The sequence below is a fragment of the Cupressus sempervirens genome, chromosome 4 (genome assembly GCF_028749045.1).
Source record: "Cupressus sempervirens isolate cs-2001-9-10 chromosome 4, ASM2874904v1, whole genome shotgun sequence".
Lineage (NCBI taxonomy): Eukaryota > Viridiplantae > Streptophyta > Pinopsida > Cupressales > Cupressaceae > Cupressus > Cupressus sempervirens.
The window spans coordinates 589,726,318-589,745,011 of NC_143121.1; the positions used below are offsets into that span (position 1 = coordinate 589,726,318).

An 18,694-nucleotide genomic window follows, 5' to 3' on the forward strand; every position below is an offset into this window, starting at 1 on the left:
CTCGCCTTCTGATAAACTCTTACCATTGCAAACTATGGGCAGCAATGAGGCTGGCTGCTCTAGTCTTACCTCTAGTTTGGACAGCATTGAAGTTCCGGATTCTCTGTCCAGAGACACCCTAGAGACCCAAAATGTGGATTACCAGAAAGAGAATGATAGGCTCCATAATTTCTCTCTTATTGTTATTCCAGAAAATGTTGATGAATACACCAGGTCAGGGAGCTTGTCTCTGGCTGATAGTCCGATCTGTGTTGGTGCAGACTCTTGTGGGACCCACCTTGAAGGGGAATGCCCTAATAAGGAGATCCAACCTTTTGTTGTTTCAGAGTATGGAGTTGGAGAGTTTACCAAGAGGGCTTTATCTGATGAAGGGGAACCTTGTGTTCAAAGTTGACAATTCTGTGATTACTAAGGGTCAGGTTCCCACAGGCCCTGGTGAAAATACTAAAAAGAAGAGAGGTAGACCTCCCCTGACTAGTGGTAATCCCAGGGCTTTTTAAAAAGCTAGGAGAAAATAACCTGAATGTTTCAAGGGGTTTCAGTCCCCAATGGACACTGACAAATAACTGTTGATTATGGATAAACTTAAGATAGCTTCTTGGAATGTCAGGGGGCTGGAATCAACTGATAGGACGTACATTGTCAAAAGATTCTTGAGGATAGTTAAAGACATTGATATTCTATTATTACAAGAAGTCAAGGCTGTTGGTTTTTCTTTGGATATTGCATTAAAGTGTATCCGGAAAGATGCGGATGCCTTGGCTACCAATCACCCTAAGGGCAAGTGGAGAGCAGCTATTCTTATTGGACCTAATTGGAAGAAAAGAGTCAGTAACCAGTGTAATTCACCATGCAATAGGGCCACGTGGGTTTCCCTTAAGATTGGTAACTTTGAATTTGGGATTTGTTCTATATATGCCCCTAATGAAGTTCAGGAGAGGATGAGGCTATGGCAATGGTTGGCCGACCTTCTGAACATCCCTTGGATTGTTGCAGGTGACTTTAATATAGTTGAAAGGGCCCAAGATAAGGTTGGAGGTTATAAGTTTGAATGGAAAAGTGATGAATTTCCCCACTGGTCAAGGATGATACACAAATTGAATCTTATTGATCCTTTAGCAGGCTTACGACTCCAATCCCTTGGTGTTTGGTTTACTTGGTCCAACTCTCAGAAAGGCGTTAAAAGAATACATTAAAGGCTGGACCAGTTCTACTACAATAAGGATTTCTTTAGTAGTATTAATCCTTGTGATGATAATCCTGTCCAAGTTTCACCTTATTCCCTCTCTAATCATCACCCCATAATCATTGTAATTCAAAGTATCGGCTCCTCTCTTCCTAAACCATCCTCCCCTCATTCCTTTGCTCTTAATTCCTCTCTCCTTCAAGATCAAGATCTCCTTATTGCATCCAAAATTGTCCATTGGTATAACTCTTCTATCTGCAAGCATGCTAACCCTATTATTAAGTGGAATGAGACTGTCAATGCCTAGCAAAAGTTGTTCAAAACAATAGATAAAAAGAAGGCCAAGAATGCTAGAGCCCAAGAGCTTTCCCTTGTTAACTCCCTCGACTTTGCTAAAGCGGTATTGCAAACCACCCTTCCAATCCCCAATTTTGTGAGGATGTTGTTGCAAAGCATGAATTAAGAAAGCTTCAATCTAAGAAAATCCAAGGTGCCAAGATCAAGTCTAGGACAAAGTGGTTGAACCTGGGGGATAGAGGTTCAAATTTTTTCTTCAAAGCCTCGAAAGTCAAAGAGGCCAGGGACAAAATTACCAGTATATGTGAGGATGGGAAATGTTTTTCTGACTCTGATGGTATATTGGGGGCCTTTAACCAATTCTACAAAAATCTCTTCACCTTAGAGGACTCGGGGGTTGCTATGAAGGTTGCAAGGGAAAGGATTAGGAGTATCATTCCAAACATTGTGGAGGTTGTTGACTCATTGAGGCTGGAAATTCCTATCTGAATTGGTGAGATTAAGGAAGCAATCTCTTCTATGGGTAAGGAAAAGGCCCCGGGGCCTGATGGTATTACTATGGAGTTCTTCCAGCTTAATGTTGAGTGGATTAGTCCCATACTTCTTGAACTCTACCAATTTGCTATAGAGAATGGTACATTGGGTTCTAGTATCAACTCAAGACTTATCAAACTATTGTACACAGGAGGAGATAAAGCCCTTATTAAGAATTGGAGGCCAATCACATTGCTGAATGTATCTTACAAGGTTCTAGCCAAAATCCTAGCTTCCAAGTTGGCTCCTATCTTACCCAAAATTATTAGCCCCACACAGACAGCATTTGTTAAAGGGAGGTACATTCTGGAGAATTTAATAACCTGTTGGGAAATCATCAACTGGGCAAGATATTCAGGTCAGGAAGTTGGGATGTTTCTTATTGATTATGGAAAGGCATATGATAGGATTGAGTGGGACTTTATTTTCACGATGATGAGTGCCTAGGATTCCCTACAACTTATATTTCAATGGTGAAAACTTTGATGAAGGATGCTAATGCAATGGTGGAGGTCAATGGGCTTAGGTCACAATGTTTTGGACTCTCAAGATCAGTCAGGCAAGGATGCCCCCTAGCCCCTGCACTCTTTGTCATCGCGGCTGAGGCACTACACTATCTTCTCTGACATGAATCCCTTTCCCCAAGGATCAAAGGTCCCTATTTACCTAATAGACTAGAAATCTCTAATGTCCACTTTGCGAATGACACTACTATTCTATTCATACTGGAGGAGGATAATATGAGGTGGCTGATGGTCAAACTAGACAATTTTTGCATGGCTTCTGGTAGCAAAATCTCAGTGACTAAGTCAGTACTCCTAGGTTGCGATCCAATCCCACCTAGGTGGTGTTGTAAGTTTGGCATTAGTTTCGGGGGTCCTAATCATATTGTAAGATAGCTTGGCATTCCCTTTTCTATTAACCCAAATATCAATGACATGTGGGACTGGCTGAGGGATAGAATCAATGAGAAGTTGTACAAATGGAATAATATGTATCTATCTCTGGCAGGGAGTGTAACGCATCAATTTTCCTAATCAAGTTCAATCTAAAAATAAACTGATTTCCTAATTCACATGACTAAAATTTTTATTGGCTGTTAAAACTGAATTAAAATCTATTAACAATACTGAATTTATTAAGAATTCATAATGAGAAGTCAACAATTAACTAACTAAATCAGCTGAAAGTAAATATCAGATGTAATCATTTAACTACTAATTATTCAACTGAAATTAAGTAACAGATGTTCTTGAAAAGATATATCTAATTTAAGTAAAGTTATTTGTAAAAGCTAATTAAAAAGTAAATAACTTTCATCTTGAAATGAAATAACTAAACATTCAGAGGTAAAATGAACATACAGTGAATATTGAGAAGCTTCTTTTATTGGTTGTCCAAGCCCTAGCTTTGGTGAGAGGAGAAGCATTGACATAGCCTTAACCTCCCAGCCGCAAACCATTACTTATCCCCACATATTCTAATTTAATAGAACGGCCCTCCCTACCCCGAGGTCAGGCTTGGGATGTTCATTAATCCAGCCATCAGAGTATCCAGGTGGGTTGAGGTCCCAACAGTTATTCAACAAAATAACTGAGGCATCTGGACAACAACATAGATTACTTGTTCCAACAAATCTGCCTAATTCCACCCTAGCCAAGGATTTGAAATTGTGGGTTTACAACCCGATCTCCACCACTCGGCTTGACAACTTATTTCACAAGTGGAACTTGCATGAGCTAATGCATTATTTATTTTATTATTTATTTGATTCTGATATCATTCATGTTTTACAGATATCTCTACACCTCCTCACCAAATTCAGGCCATCAAGCCGGTGATTCCTTGGTGCCTTCAGATTAACTTCACTTATATACTTTACACCACCTTCACCATATTCTAGCATTTTGCCTGGTGAATACCTTGGTGTTCTGGTTCAATATCTCATTTTCAGTTATTAAATATTATAACAGGTTGTAAATAATTTTATCTGAGATGATAGCTTTCAAAAGAAGAATTCAAAGAGATTACATATTCGGATATCTAAAAGAAAATAACAGACTTGAGTAAAAATCATTGCTATGCTATGGCAGTCGGCAGACTTTTTAGAGAACACAATAAACTTGAAAAGATTATGACTGGCTTTTATCATTGTCTTATATCACAATTAAGAAAGTGGCAAACTTTAAATGGAATACGATAGGCTTCAAGCACAGATCGATGTCTTATATCACAAAGGAAAAACGATACACTTTACAAAGAAAAACGGTGAACTTATATACAACTCGGGTCTTATGGCCGGCTCAGCATTCATAATAGCAGATGGAAAGTAACAAGAGTTTTAAACAGATTCTTACGTGACTCTATCACCAATGTCTGAGAAGTGCCTACGCCTGAATAATCCTTCCTCTCTTGCTCAGAGACCCGCGGTAGATGGAATTGGCTTGAGTCAAAGCAAAATAATATCAGAACAAGGCTCATTCGCTACTATAATAGTGAACAAGGAACTCGATTTCTCAGGGATTTGAGAAGTCGATCAAGAGTGCATGAAAGAATGCCGAAAGACCATAAGGAATCCATAATATAGATTGGGCCAGACATTACGGCTACCTTCAGTTACAAGATTATATTTGAAAGTTATTCAATCAGCTTAAAAGAAAAAAGAAAGAAAGGAGGGAAAAAGAAAGAAGATGAAAGATTTTAAAATTAATATTATTTTTATTATTGTTTTATTTTCTCAACTATGCTTATATGTACGTAATGGTAAGGTGGCATCGTTGGATTAATATTTTTAGTGCAATGGTGTCATTTTATTATTATTTACATATGGTCATATCTGAGAATATAAAATAATATTTTGATGATATTAATATTCAATAATTCTTAAAGGTAAGAACTTATGTTTATTTTACATTGTTTTATTATAACATTTTCACTTTACAGCTCATGCGGTTCCACCATGTAATATGTTGCCAAGTCCTAATAACCTTGCCAGGATAGTTTTAGGTCAAACCCGTTGATTCTGATGACTGAACCATTCGACCATCCCCTTCCGATGACCTTGTTTCGCAATGCTTCCCCTCTCTCTCCAATCTTCATCCTGTAATCATTCAAAACAACATTCTCACCAAGACATCAATTCAAGATTTATAAATTGCTAATTAAAAATCATCAAGTGACCGTTAGGAATTTCATCAATGTCAAAATAACTAACTTGTTCATCATATATGTACAACGGCTAAAATTAACTGACTCAATTTCACATGATCATGAATAAATTGATACAACGGCTATAATAAACTAATTTAATTTTCACATGAACATGAAGAAATAATTTGGTTCAACGGCTATAATCAGTTTAAAATTTTAGGGTAAAGTTTGGGATGTAACAGGGAGGATGCAGGTTTGTCAAAAGATTATGTCATCTTACACTACATATTTCTCTTCAGCTTGGCTGTTCAATGTAAATCAGATTGCCTATATTCAAAAAATTATTAGGAACTTCCTTTGGTCTGAGGGTAAAGGGACTTACAAGACTCATGCGTTTAAATGGGAATGGTGTACTAAGGAGAAGGCTGGGGGGGGCTTGGTCTGAAGGACTTGAGAATTCAGGGCATTGCTTTGACGGCTAAATGGATTGCTAAAGCCACAGTTGGAGAGGAACCGTGGAAAGTTCTCATTCGGCATAATTTGAGTAGGGGTTACCCCTGTGGTGCTAAATCATGGCAAGAGTGGAATGTGTCGGACTTTCTTGCATTAGATTGTAAAACAAGGGTGCCTGGGTCCAATGTTTTCAAAGCATTATGGAAGAGTTGGGCATATGTGATACCACTCCTGGGGGATGTTTAGAGAGTTGAAAAAGATAATGTTTGGTGTGTGAATTGTTCCATAGGGTGGAACTTAAAGAGTAGTAATAAGCCCTTGGCCCTTATGCAAGGGTGTTCGGCTAAGAAATGGGCGGGTTCTGGAGTCAGGATTTTTAGAGACATTTTGGTGAATGGCAGGCTTGTTGAATGGGTTGTGTTCAAACAGATATTTTCCCTGGAAGAGTCACAAAAGAGGACTTATTCTATGGTCTCAAGAGCAGTGGATAAGGCTGGGGTGGGTGAGATTTGTTGCTCTGATTCTTGTTCCTTCATTGTTTGCTGGCCGGATTCCTCTCCCCTGCACATGGTAAAATCTAAAACTATATATTCCTTGCTTACCTCTGACACAGTCATACTGGACCACCTTAACAGCCGCTGGAACCTTTCCCTTCCCCATGAAGAATGGAAAAAAGTGCTTGTCAATCTTCGGAAAAGGCCTATTGAACCCATAATTATCTGCTTCCTTTGGAGATTCATGCTACATAAACTTCCTTTTGCTAAACAAGGTGGAGAACCGAATAGGTGTTCTGTGTGTTCGCAGCCTGAATCTGTCATGCATGTGTTCTTTGAATGCCCATTTTCTGTTGAAGTCTTGTATAAGTTTGGGTTCTCTATTGGGATAAACTTTTCTATTGGGAATATCATTTTTGGTAAACTTTCCATCAGTAGCAACTTTCTCAATGTGTTCTGGTCTGTTTTATCTTCTTGTATTATCTGGCATATTTGGAAAATTAGGAATAATAACATATTTCAAGGAGTTGAAAGAGTTCTTACTGGGTCTCTCAAGAGACTCATCCAAGTGGATCTTGTCTTGCAGGTCACAGCAATCTTCAAACTAAAGGAGGAACAATTCTGTAAGTTTATGGAAGATGGACAGGGATTTCTTACTAAGAAGGACTTGCATAATGGTTTTACAGCTTTGACTTGTAGAAATCAGAATCAGCAAGAGGATGACTTCAACATCCCCCTCTCTCAGCTGCTGCAAAAGATCCGAGAGGAAGGTAGATGGCTCCCACATAATGAAAGGCGAACCTTTGACTCGATGCCTTCACCTGTGAGGTTCGCCACCTCGGATTCCAGTGAGGATGACTGTTATAATTCACTTCCAGTTTTATGTTGGGCTTTAGAACTCTGAACGAACATTGTAATAGTTTTCTTTTTGGGTTGGTGTCGTGCTGGGCTTGACAGTACTTAAAAGTTTTTTACTGTTCGTGGCAGCCATAATGGCTGATATTTTTTGATACTTCTCATTAGTTGATGTATTTTTGTCTTCTCGATATGCAATACAAATATATATATATATATATATATGATAAATATTATAGATGGAATTATTAACTTATGTTAAGAGTGTGTGTGTGTGTGTGTGTGTGTGTGTGTGTGTGTGTGTATCTTGTGATATAACAATTATAATATATTGATTACTTATGTTATATCTATTACTAATGTAAGTTAATATATTAAAGAGACTTTATATCACATATATATTCATTCGTATAGTAACTTGGAATGCACATAAAATATCCACGAGTGTTATTACAAGTTACAGAACAGATTAATAAATCTTATCTTTAACATGGTATCAGAGCAGATTCGAACTCTTGGGATAAGAAATTTTAGAACAGATAATGTCCATGTTGATCTACTATACCTGAATTCATGCGGTTGACAGTATTCCCAACCACATTAACTCCAGACATGAAAAGGTCACAGGAATAAAATTAACCGACGATGATTAGAGGGAAGTCCAAGATATTGGCTAGCATGGCAGTGGTTATCTCATCAATAGTACGAGCCATCTAAACAAGGAATGTCGTATATTCAGGGTGTGATATTAAAGATATTTGTCACACCTTGCAATAAAACCCAACATGGGACAGGTTCCCATCAAACATTGATGCTCGTTTTGATTTTGAGCAGGCAAGAAGGCATGGAGCTCTACTCAAGACTCCATCTATTGTGATGGACGGTGGGATGTTCCCTCTCATTCTTATACTCAAGTGGAGATGAATTGGGACAGGTACACCACGTTTAGGCATAAGTTGAACAAGATTGAATGGTGTCTTGTTCATGCCTACTTTTGTATGCTCAACTAGCATTTTCGCTTGATGGTACCTCTAAAAATCAGCACACAAGTCTATATAACATACGCAGGAATTGTAGCAATTGCCATTTTTTAATTATTAAAAGGCATCTCAAGTACTCTCAGTAGTGATCACATCCTCTCTAAATTGCAGTCTTCAATCTACTTTCAGTCTGCATAGTCATACAGTAACAAGGGTAGTAGATATATATATATTTTGATAAATGGTTGACCACAACAATATATATATATATTCAAGTATGATGTTAGTCAATATCATACTACACTAAATACCACCATAATTTTTGTATCTAACGATGCGACCATAAAGAAATGGCGTGCCAATACAATCTGACACAGTAGAGAAAACACACAGTTATGTGTCATCCCAGCAGGGGATGTGTACCGTACAAAAATTGTTGACACGGTCTACAAGGACGACTGAGAACGTCAATCACATTGCAGATTATATTTTCATCCACGAGCAAGAGAAGGAAAGCATGGAATCACGTATACTTAGAAAAGATAGTAGCTGTCTTAAGTGGAGTTCCTCAGATAATTCATTCCCCAAATTTTTCTACTATTGATCACGAAGAATGGTCAGAAATCAACTAAGGATACACTTGTACGTGTTAATATAGTTATAAACACAGTGATAATTTTGACAAACATATACACAGACAATGAGGGTGTGACAATTCTCTATGAAGGCAAGTGAAGCCAAACACTGCATGTTCAAAGGGATACAACCTAATAATTGGTGACATGGTAATGCCATTGCCACCATGGCACTAACAAAACACAAGTTGACTATATCATAAATCCATGACAGAAACTGTAGGTCATGATTAGTATGCAACGCGATATACTCTAGATGAGGCGTCACTTCAGGACTTTCCGATGAGGTTCAAGGTAATGTATTTAATTGGAATACATCAGGTCACAAACCATGCATTAGGTAACTAAAAGGTATGATTGGATTTGTTTGTTCTTATATAGTTGTTTTATATATAAGTACATATAATGTATTAGTTAATTTTCTTATATAGATATTATATAAATGAGAATTTATAAGGAGAGTATCTTAATTTAAGAATGATATTTAATAACTTAATATTATGTTTTCTTACATATAAATATGTTAAACATAACAAGTTATTGGTATTATTGTGAGTTACTAATATTGTTATTGAAATAGAAATGAAATGAAATGAAATTTAAATATATTTATAAATATTGAACTTCTAGGAGAATGTGTCATGTAAGGAAAAGTCATATATATAGAAATTAAGTATTGTGTTATCTTTATTCTATTATTGAAAATAAAGAGAGGTGTTATAATCATTTATGTTGTTGTTAGTAATGGGCATGAGTTAAATTACTAACATTCTAATGAAATGTTTAACATAATATCAATGGAGACTCAGTGAAATGATTGGAGACAAATCATAAATGGGCAGCTTGTGTTTTATTGGTTCCATTTTGTTTTATGATTGATATTTATGAGAAGATGAAACAAAGTAGCGATGATGAGGACAATCAAGGATGCTGATAAGAAGAGGGAGATTGAGATAAAGAGGGAGTCTAACATTTCAAGCAACTTTGTTTGAGTTGTAGTAGAGAGAGAATATGTTTCAGTTGACTTCTGAGAATCTTGGTCATATTGGTTTAGAAGTAGACTATGCTAAGATCTACTAATAAGAAAACTATAGTAGTTAAAGGATTATTATTCATGGGATGAAGTTCCATGTGTGTAAGATGGAAGGCCTTATAACAATGACATAGGAGATGAACAAGTCTGAGAACAAAATAGTCAAAGACGAGTGATCATTGAGGATTATAAACTCGTGGTATGTTCTGGCCATCTGCTACCAGCGATGTCAGAGATGAAGTCTATCATATATGATGCGATGCAAAATTGTTCAAACGATAAAAGAGTGGGAATTTTACATTGTGGTGGGGATATTAACAAATGTTCCATTCCCACTTGGACCAAATTTAGAGGGGAGATGTTTCTTTAGAGGCAACCTTGGACAAAGAGAGGGAGCAAATAGAATGTATGATCCAGTCAGAAGACCTTATGCTATCAAGATACCTCTTGAACTAGGGAAGCATGACATAACTTGCTGCTAGGTGGTTAAAAGGATGATAACATATTCAAAGGGAGTCTGGAAAATTGATATCAAAGGTCATAAGGTTAATATTTCTTCGTGAAGAAGAAGTTCCAAGTGCAATCCCTTGTAACACATTCTTATCTATGAGAGATAAGTTTGAGGTGAAAACCTTATTCTCTGATATGTTTCATAATGGATGTTATAACACCACATGACAGTATCTGTGGTGACTTCAAGTTAACTTTTCTTGACATGCGTGTACGAGTTTACCCCCTGTGTACATCATGAGGAAGTGACGACTTTGAAATGATGTCACTTGTATTTGGAAAAGTTGTTGAAAGGTCACAACCTTACAATAACTTGTATCATGATATACATTTTGTGTAAATGTTGAAATAAATCATGAAAGGCTTTATCTTATAAATCAACAACTAGGCGTTAGATGTCATTAATTTGACTATCTACAAGTTGTTTTTATAGATATATTTTAAGTACTTGGTGAATATCTTGCCTTGATATTCTGATAGGCCATTACCACATTGAGTACTTGGTGAATATCATTTGATTGATGTTCTGATAGGCCAATGCTCATGTTAACTAATATGATATCAAATAGTAATTGGTGGATATCATGTGTTGATATTCTAATAGGCCAATAGTTATATGATATCATATACTGGAAATCTTTTGATCAAAGATTTCCTATATGCATTATTCTTGATATATTACCTATGGTAAAATATCTGTGTTTTATCCTTTTTCATTAAGAGGGAGTGTTAATGTTATAATTCTGTCAAATAAATTATATTATATATATGAGAGATACATAAATAATATATGATAAATATTATATATGAGATTATTAACTTATGTTAAGAGTGTGTGTGTGTGTGTATCTTGTTATATAACAAGTATAATATATTAAGGGTATATTACTTATGTTATATCTATAACTAATGTAAGTTAATAGATTAAAGAGACATGTCTCTTCAAGAGACATGCCTCTTTATATCACATATATATTCATCGTATAGTAACTTGGAATATACATAAAATATCCTTAAGTGCTATTACAAGTTACAGAACAGATTAATAAATCTTATCTTTAACAGTTTTCGTAGAGTTTAATTCAACCTACAATCTTATAGTATTTTATATTTATTATTATATTAAAATATTTTAATTAGTAAATTTATAATAATAATATTGTTGTGTTTATAATCAATAATTAAATAGTTCATTATTTTTATTATTTGATATTAAATGATTATTAATATATTTTCAATGTATTGATAAATATAAAAGCATTTAAAATAGCAAGTAGATAATTAAGGAAAAAAAATCAAAATGAATCATTTTTAAGTTATAAAGAGTAAAATTAATATTTTATTTAAATGAGAATTTTTTTTAAAACTAATGCACAATATATTAAAAATTAAACTTAAATGTGATCCAAATAAAATCTAATATAGAATTAAATAAAAACATTTATGACTCCAAAAATATCCAATTTAAATAAAATCAATAATGATTAACTAAGTCATCACCTTACTACCTAAAATTACCATTAAAAAATCATATAAGAGAAGACCTGAAAAAATAAAAATAAAAAGCAAGAACTTAACATTACCAACCATGTCTAGAAGATGTCTAGAATCACTCCAAAATGCAAAACTAGTTTACAATTAAGCTAAGTTGTCGATTCGGGTTTGGGGATGGATTCGGGTTCGGGGTTCGGGTTCGTGGGTTCAGGCAAATTTTTTTTCCCCGTTCGGGTTCGTGGGTGGGTTCGTGAGTGTGTATATATATATATATATATAAAAAAAAACTAAAACTAACTAAGTCATTTCACAGTATCAATATATCAATGTTGCTTGATTATTGATCAATGCCAAATGTCAAAGATAAACAGTAAATACTCACTCATTAATCTATGTTAATGTTGTAAATAAAACCATACATTGAATTACTAAAATGCAAAATGGAATTTCAAAACATAGACTACTTCATCAGATTGATAGATGATAAATTATAATTTAATAAAGTTTAAAACATGGTGATAAATCATAAATGAGTCAATGAAAAATGTTTAAACATAGTTTATCGATGATCATAGACTCATAGTATCAAAGATGCAAATGCCCTTTAAGGGTCAAATGGGTCATCAAAATATGAGGGATCAATGGCTTCATCCTCATTTATATCATTTTCCTCATCATTGGAACCCAAACCGGTTCCACTAGCCCCAAATGCAACCACATCCTCCTCAACATCTAGCAAGGCAATTCTAGATATATCTGGGATAGTCATATCCAAGTCAGAAGTCTCGTGTAGTACATCCCACAACTTCTCTAGTCCCTTGCGTGATAGGAGGCGCCAGTTGTTGTGAATAAATACCAAGTCCTCTGCTTTCTTCGAACCCAACCGGTTACGCTTCACTGAGCGGATAAAGGAGTATGTACTCCAATTCTGCTCAACAATAGAAGAGCTTGCAACCCAGAGAGACAACCAACACAATTTTAAAAAATTAGAAATTGAAATTTTACAATATAATAGGAATTTAAGAGTGCTAATTCTACAAGCTAAGTGGCCATTAGAAAAGGAAAAAAAACTTTAAAACATACTTGTGACAAGACCTTAATGGCAAGAGGTTGGAGGTACATGTAACTTTGCCCATGTAAGTACCACCATCCAATGGCATCCATTCTACTTTGGTCATTGATTGCATCAGGGTCTGCATTTTTGCCTGAGACAAAATCTACAAACTCTCTCCTAACATTCGATGCCACATCAAGATCACTAAAGAGCCTACTAAATACCCTCTTATACCCAGTAGCAACTTCAAGATCTTTGTATGGTGCTACTCTACCAAGAATAGAAAGTATCTCACCGCTATACTATTTGGGAGAAAGTGCATATGCCAGGTGTATAGGTGTAGACATCTTGTTCCAGCGATGTAGAACAATTTTCTTCACCTTATTATACAAGGTATCCTCAGGATCCTACTCTCTCCTTTGAATGACTTGGGATGTCAAAAGATGTACATGTAAGTTATCTTGATGTAGTGTTAATAACTTAATTAAAATCAAAATCAAAATCTCTCATTAAACGAGGATAAAGTATTGTATGAAAACTTAAACTTACCAATTTCATTCTTTCTAGCATAGAGTCCATGGCATCATATATGTCTCCCAAACAAGGCTCATCAATGTCAGCATACCGAAGCATAGACATGATGGGCTCGGTGAGTTTTAATGCATATTCCACTCTATTCCAAAAATCATCACTCAAGATCATAGCCTTTATAGTTTCAGCCCTTTCTATATCGGCTTGCTTCCATCCACCCCATTTGTTGCTAATAACCATTTGACACAATGCTTCTTTCATCCTCACAAGTTGTTTAAGAACAATTGTGTGTGAAGCAAACCTTGTTTCAGCAACCTATTACCATGTTAATTCAAATTGTAAGTTAATATAATAACACATTTCAAATATCAAATATGTAAACAACACAAAAAAATATGTATTCAATTATGTAAAGTATGACACAAAAATTAAAATGCTAAATGAAGCTAAATAAAGTTTAAAATTTACCTTCGATAATTCCAAGTGGAAGAAAGTTATGAAAATTGCTTGTGACATATGGTGGTTTGTCACAAACATTTGGATCTACTCACCCTCCTCATACACTTTTTTCACCCATTCAATTTGGGTGCCAATTGCTTTCATCACCAAGTTCAAGGAGTGGACAGTGCATGGTGTCCAAAAGATATGCTCATATCGTGCTTCTACCAAAGCACTTGCAGCCTTACAAACTTTAGCATTGTCCGTTATTACTTGGACAACATTGTCAACTCCCACGGACTATATGGATTCAATGAGAAGTTCAGCAATAAAATTTGCATCCTTTACTTGCCCTTCACAATCAACTGCCCTCAAAAACATTGCACCCTTGGGGCAGACAGCAATCGCATTTATTAATGGACAGTTTTTGCAATCTTTCCATCCATCAGAGACAATGCTCAACCCCATTTGGATCCAAGAATCTCTTAATGGTTTGAGTAGGTTTTCTACATTCTTTCTCTCGTTATGCAATATGGTGGTTCTCAACTTTTCATATCCAAGGGCTCGGTAACCACGAGGTGCTTCATTTATTGCTTGCACCATCTCTTTCCAATAAGGTGATCTCACTAGATTGAATGAAACACCATTCGTAATGAGCCAACACCCAATCTTTATGTCAGCAACTTCTCTCTTTTTATTTTCAAATACCTTGTCTAATGGGCCTTTCTTGTGGGATGGGGGTGTTTCTATTTCATCTTCATTCGTAGATGGGGTAGGTAGGAGGGGACGTGGTCTAGTGGTTGTTTGAGAGGGTGGTGTTGGTGGTTTTTTCTTTGATTTATCTTTTCTCGCCTTTGACACTAACCTATCAGCCTCTTGTTGTTCTTTTAACATGCTTGCTATATGAGAAGCCGACAACCCCTTTTTACCTCCCTCTGGGGTCCCCTCACACATGCTAATCCCTTGACATGGTGGGCCTATCAAATGATGTTTAACCCGGTAATATGAGCTTCTATATTGGTTTCGACAAAAATTGCATTTCCATATATACCCTCCCCCTCCAACATATTGCTCAATTCTTGTTGTATACTTCCACAAAGGAGAGCTTTTATCAATTTTGAATCTTTGGGATCCCTCCCCACCCATTGAACCCTGACTACTCATTCTATGATTCTTGCAATCTATTAAAAAAAAATTTAAAAATATTTCAGAACTTATACAAAACTTGATAAAAAATTAGAACAATAAAAAAACTAAAAACTAACTGTGAAAGAAGCAAAAGGAAGGATCAAATGCATACCTGGAACACTCAACACTGATTATTTTAAGGATTTGAGACTCCACAAACAATCTCTACAACCTTCTCTTCAAACTTGCAAAATGACCACACCAAAATGAGAGAGAAAAATGAGAAAGTAAATGAGAGATTGCGCGGACCCAAGCGGACCCACAAACCCAAACATGGATCCTGCCCGAACCTGTAGCGGACCCGAGCTCCAGGGTTTGAACCCGGCAACTCAGCAATTAAGGAAAAGAAGAAGAACCAAAGCCCTTTTGAAAAAACCTTTTTAATGAATTAAAGACTGCAATTTTAAGTCAATCATATCACCTGGCTATTTGTTAATATACATGTTACACTATGAAAATAAAATATGAAAATCTATAATCCCAATTATTTAGTGTTAGTTGATATAATAAAAATATGAGAAAGTATATGTTTCTTATCAACATAATTATTGCACCTTATGGAGGAAATACTAGTAAATATAAATTAGTTTAGATTCAACATAATAATTTTATATCAATTTATTATAAAATGAAATGTTAAATTATGAAATAAAATTAATTTTTTGTTATAATCTAAAATTTTAATTATTTATATATTATAAATTTGATTTTTCTCTTGATAAAAGTAAACTAAATGTCATAAATATTAACACACTTAATCAACTTATTGTAAAAATATAAGGGTTGAGGTGGCCACGTTTTCAATTTAAATATTGTCAAGGTGATAGTATAAGGATAAGTTGAGCCTAAAAATTCATACAAATATTTGGATAGTATAAGGATAAGTTGAGCCCAAATATTCATACAATTTTTGGGGGGAAGGCTGCTTTTGATTAATTTTCTTCGTGTCAAACATATCATTCCTATCGGCTTATCGTTGCATGTACAAAAATAGGCAACTGTTAGTTTACATCAGTAATAATATCGACAAATGCCTGGGCACAAAGTGTCTTTAAAAAAATTTAGTAATATTATAATACAAATTTGTATCTGATCATATGTAAACTCAATCTTAAAATTACCACTCCCTTGGGATTTTTTTCCAGATGATGAGGCTTGCATTCTTCAACTCATTTATTACCATCATTGTCTGTACAGATAAATAGCTGATTTTAAATCCACATTATATTGATACCTTGATCAAAGATGTGTCACATGTTCCTTCAAGAAGTGGACATTGAAGCTACAGGTCAATTTCTATTATTGCATTCTATCATCCTGATGATGAATCGCGGAGTGTGATCTGAAACATTGATGCTAAAAAACTCACACAATCAAATCCAGAAAAAAATTGCACATTTCAAATGGATTGTGGAAATCTGATAATGTTAATCCATTGAAGCTACTAAGCTTATTGCCTGCTTTCTCAACCCATCATCACAGTACTTGCAGCCACTAAACACCCCTTTGATGTTATTGATTGAAACAAAAAAAGGCAGGGATCAATATGACAGTGCACTCAAGTATGCTTAGTCACATTCCAGGTGTCATGGATCTATTTCATTTCATCACCAAATGCATTCTAATCCCATGACCAGTATTTACCATTTAGGTTGGAGTGTTTCTTGGAGGAATACCCTACATTCCAGGTGTCATGATTCTACTCTTCTCTTAGCCAGACCTTAGTCTATAGTGGGCGTTAGGAGTGATTCTTGAGGGAATACCTTGATTTCTCCTAAGATTGTCAAATTGCATCCCATTAATTATAGGCATTTAATGGTCAATATTATCAGGTCTTGCATTAGCAATTTAATTATTTAAGTAATCAATAATTATGGAAGTGGTTCTTATAGCCAGAACCTTAATGCAGGCTTGTCAAAACATTGTTTTTCATTGTTGATCTCATATTTTTATCTTCCTCCACTCTGTTGCTCCCTCGCATAAATATTGATACTCAAATCTTATGGTGTGGGGATTTATACCAATTTTAATTTCCCCTCCAGTTTTTTTTTCTTTTCATTTAGCTTCTGTGTTTAGTTACTTTCCTAGCCGACATTCATCTTGTCCTAGTTCTTCTCTATTATGACAAGTAGTACTTCCAAGCCCCATTGACCATCTTTGGCAATTTAATACCATAACATTATTCCTCTGTTTCTTCCTTGCCACTTCATGTTCACATTGAGTGCCCTCTGTTAATATTTTAAGCATAAGCTCAAAACTAGAAACCTTTGGTCACACTCCACAGCAGACAGCCATATATATAGCACTACCTAAAACCCAAAAGCGTATCAATGAAACTGGCTTAGGAGGTTACTAGGCCATCAATACAGCACTTGATATTATGATATTCATATACCAAAAAAGTAGCCATCTTGGTATCACCGACAACTTACCAAAAAAGTTATAATGAAAATGAATTAAACTTGAGTGGAAGGAGTTCTAACTCTTGAAAAAACAAACAAAATTGAACAATCCAGTATAGGGCCTTCAAAGCATATAATTTATGTTATTATTGAGCCAAAAGTATTCTTCCTAGTGTTATATTAACATGGTTAAGAACAAAGCTTGTAAGTTTCAAGTGAAACCTTGATCATGACAACTTACTGTCTATTCTCAGGCGCTCTAAGTTCACACTGTCTGCTTGCCGCAAAGTTCGATCAGCCTGAAACATTCAACCAAAGCAATACAATCACTCTTTCTGAAACTGATACACAAGGTCAGAAAGTTTAGTATTCTGTTTTCTTACAACTTACAACTGGAATATGACTAAACCTCTAAAACCAGTGACCCTAAAGACATCTTGTATTTTAGACAGTACAAATTAAAATTGTATATTGATCAAACAACATAGGATCTATTCAACATTGCAAACAAACTGAAAAGAAACTTTTGAAGGCTTGGGTTAAGCTTAGAAAGGCACCAGTGTAACTTATCACTAATTGCCACAGCTTAAGACTTGACTACGTTTGCTTCCAAGTCTACAATATATGATCTTCACAAGGGGATCTGAGAAAACCATACAAGACATTTTGCAAACAAAGAGAGCTCAATGATCTGAGGAAAACAAAAAAAGAAACAATCGAAGTGGTGATAAAATACCAAAAACAAATGTCTATCATCACTCAGTATCAAGCTACTATTAATATATGTTCTCTGACATATTATATTGGAGCCAAACACAGCGTGACTTTTCCACCATCAATAGGACAGCACAAAGTGGAAAGCAAATCTTGAAAGAAGTCAATGTTTGTGAGATAATATATTCCATGTTTCCTTTTTGAGCTAAAGTAATAATTTAATTTTAATTGCCCAAAAAGGAACTTAAATATTACAGAAAGACAACTTATGTTGCATTATCAAAATATAAAGTACCAAAAGTGAAATTATAAAGTGTTTCTAATAAGAGGGCCTAAAATGTTGTAAAACAGCTTTTGCTAGGACGAGAGGACAATTGAAATATTAGATTAAAATGAAACACAAAGCTAGAGAATTTCTTGAGGACTAAAATTAGAAAAGTGGGGTTTATCATTCAAGGAGTCTTTATTGTAATCAGTATTACTTTATTAATAAGAACTAAAAAATCATTGCCGAGAATTTTTTTTTTAAATAGAAAAGGGGGACTATAAAAGTAGTTGGGCTTAAAGAATATCATCTATTGTTTTGAGGATGCACCCTTTTTCTTGAAGATCAAGCTCCCGGTGTTCATCTTTTGCCCAATGAACAAAAGCCCCCTTGCTATTTGAATTGGATTTAGGGACAAAAACCCTCATCCAATAGAATTGATCCCATCCAAAGATTGCATTTATGTAAAAAATATTATTTT

General features: G+C 35.2%; 1 protein-coding gene across 3 annotated transcripts in view; it reads right to left on the reverse strand.

Moving 5' to 3' along the window:
• The window catches only part of LOC149562579 (methyltransferase), a 162,775-nt gene that overhangs the window by 100,373 nt on the left and 43,708 nt on the right, over window positions 1-18,694 (reverse strand). For all 3 annotated transcript variants that reach the window (XM_089826060.1, XM_089826062.1, XM_089826061.1), the window contains exon 5: window positions 17,476-17,533. In XM_089826060.1, coding sequence (XP_089682186.1) covers window positions 17,476-17,533 — 58 coding nt within the window. The remainder of the gene's footprint in view (window positions 1-17,475; window positions 17,534-18,694) is intronic.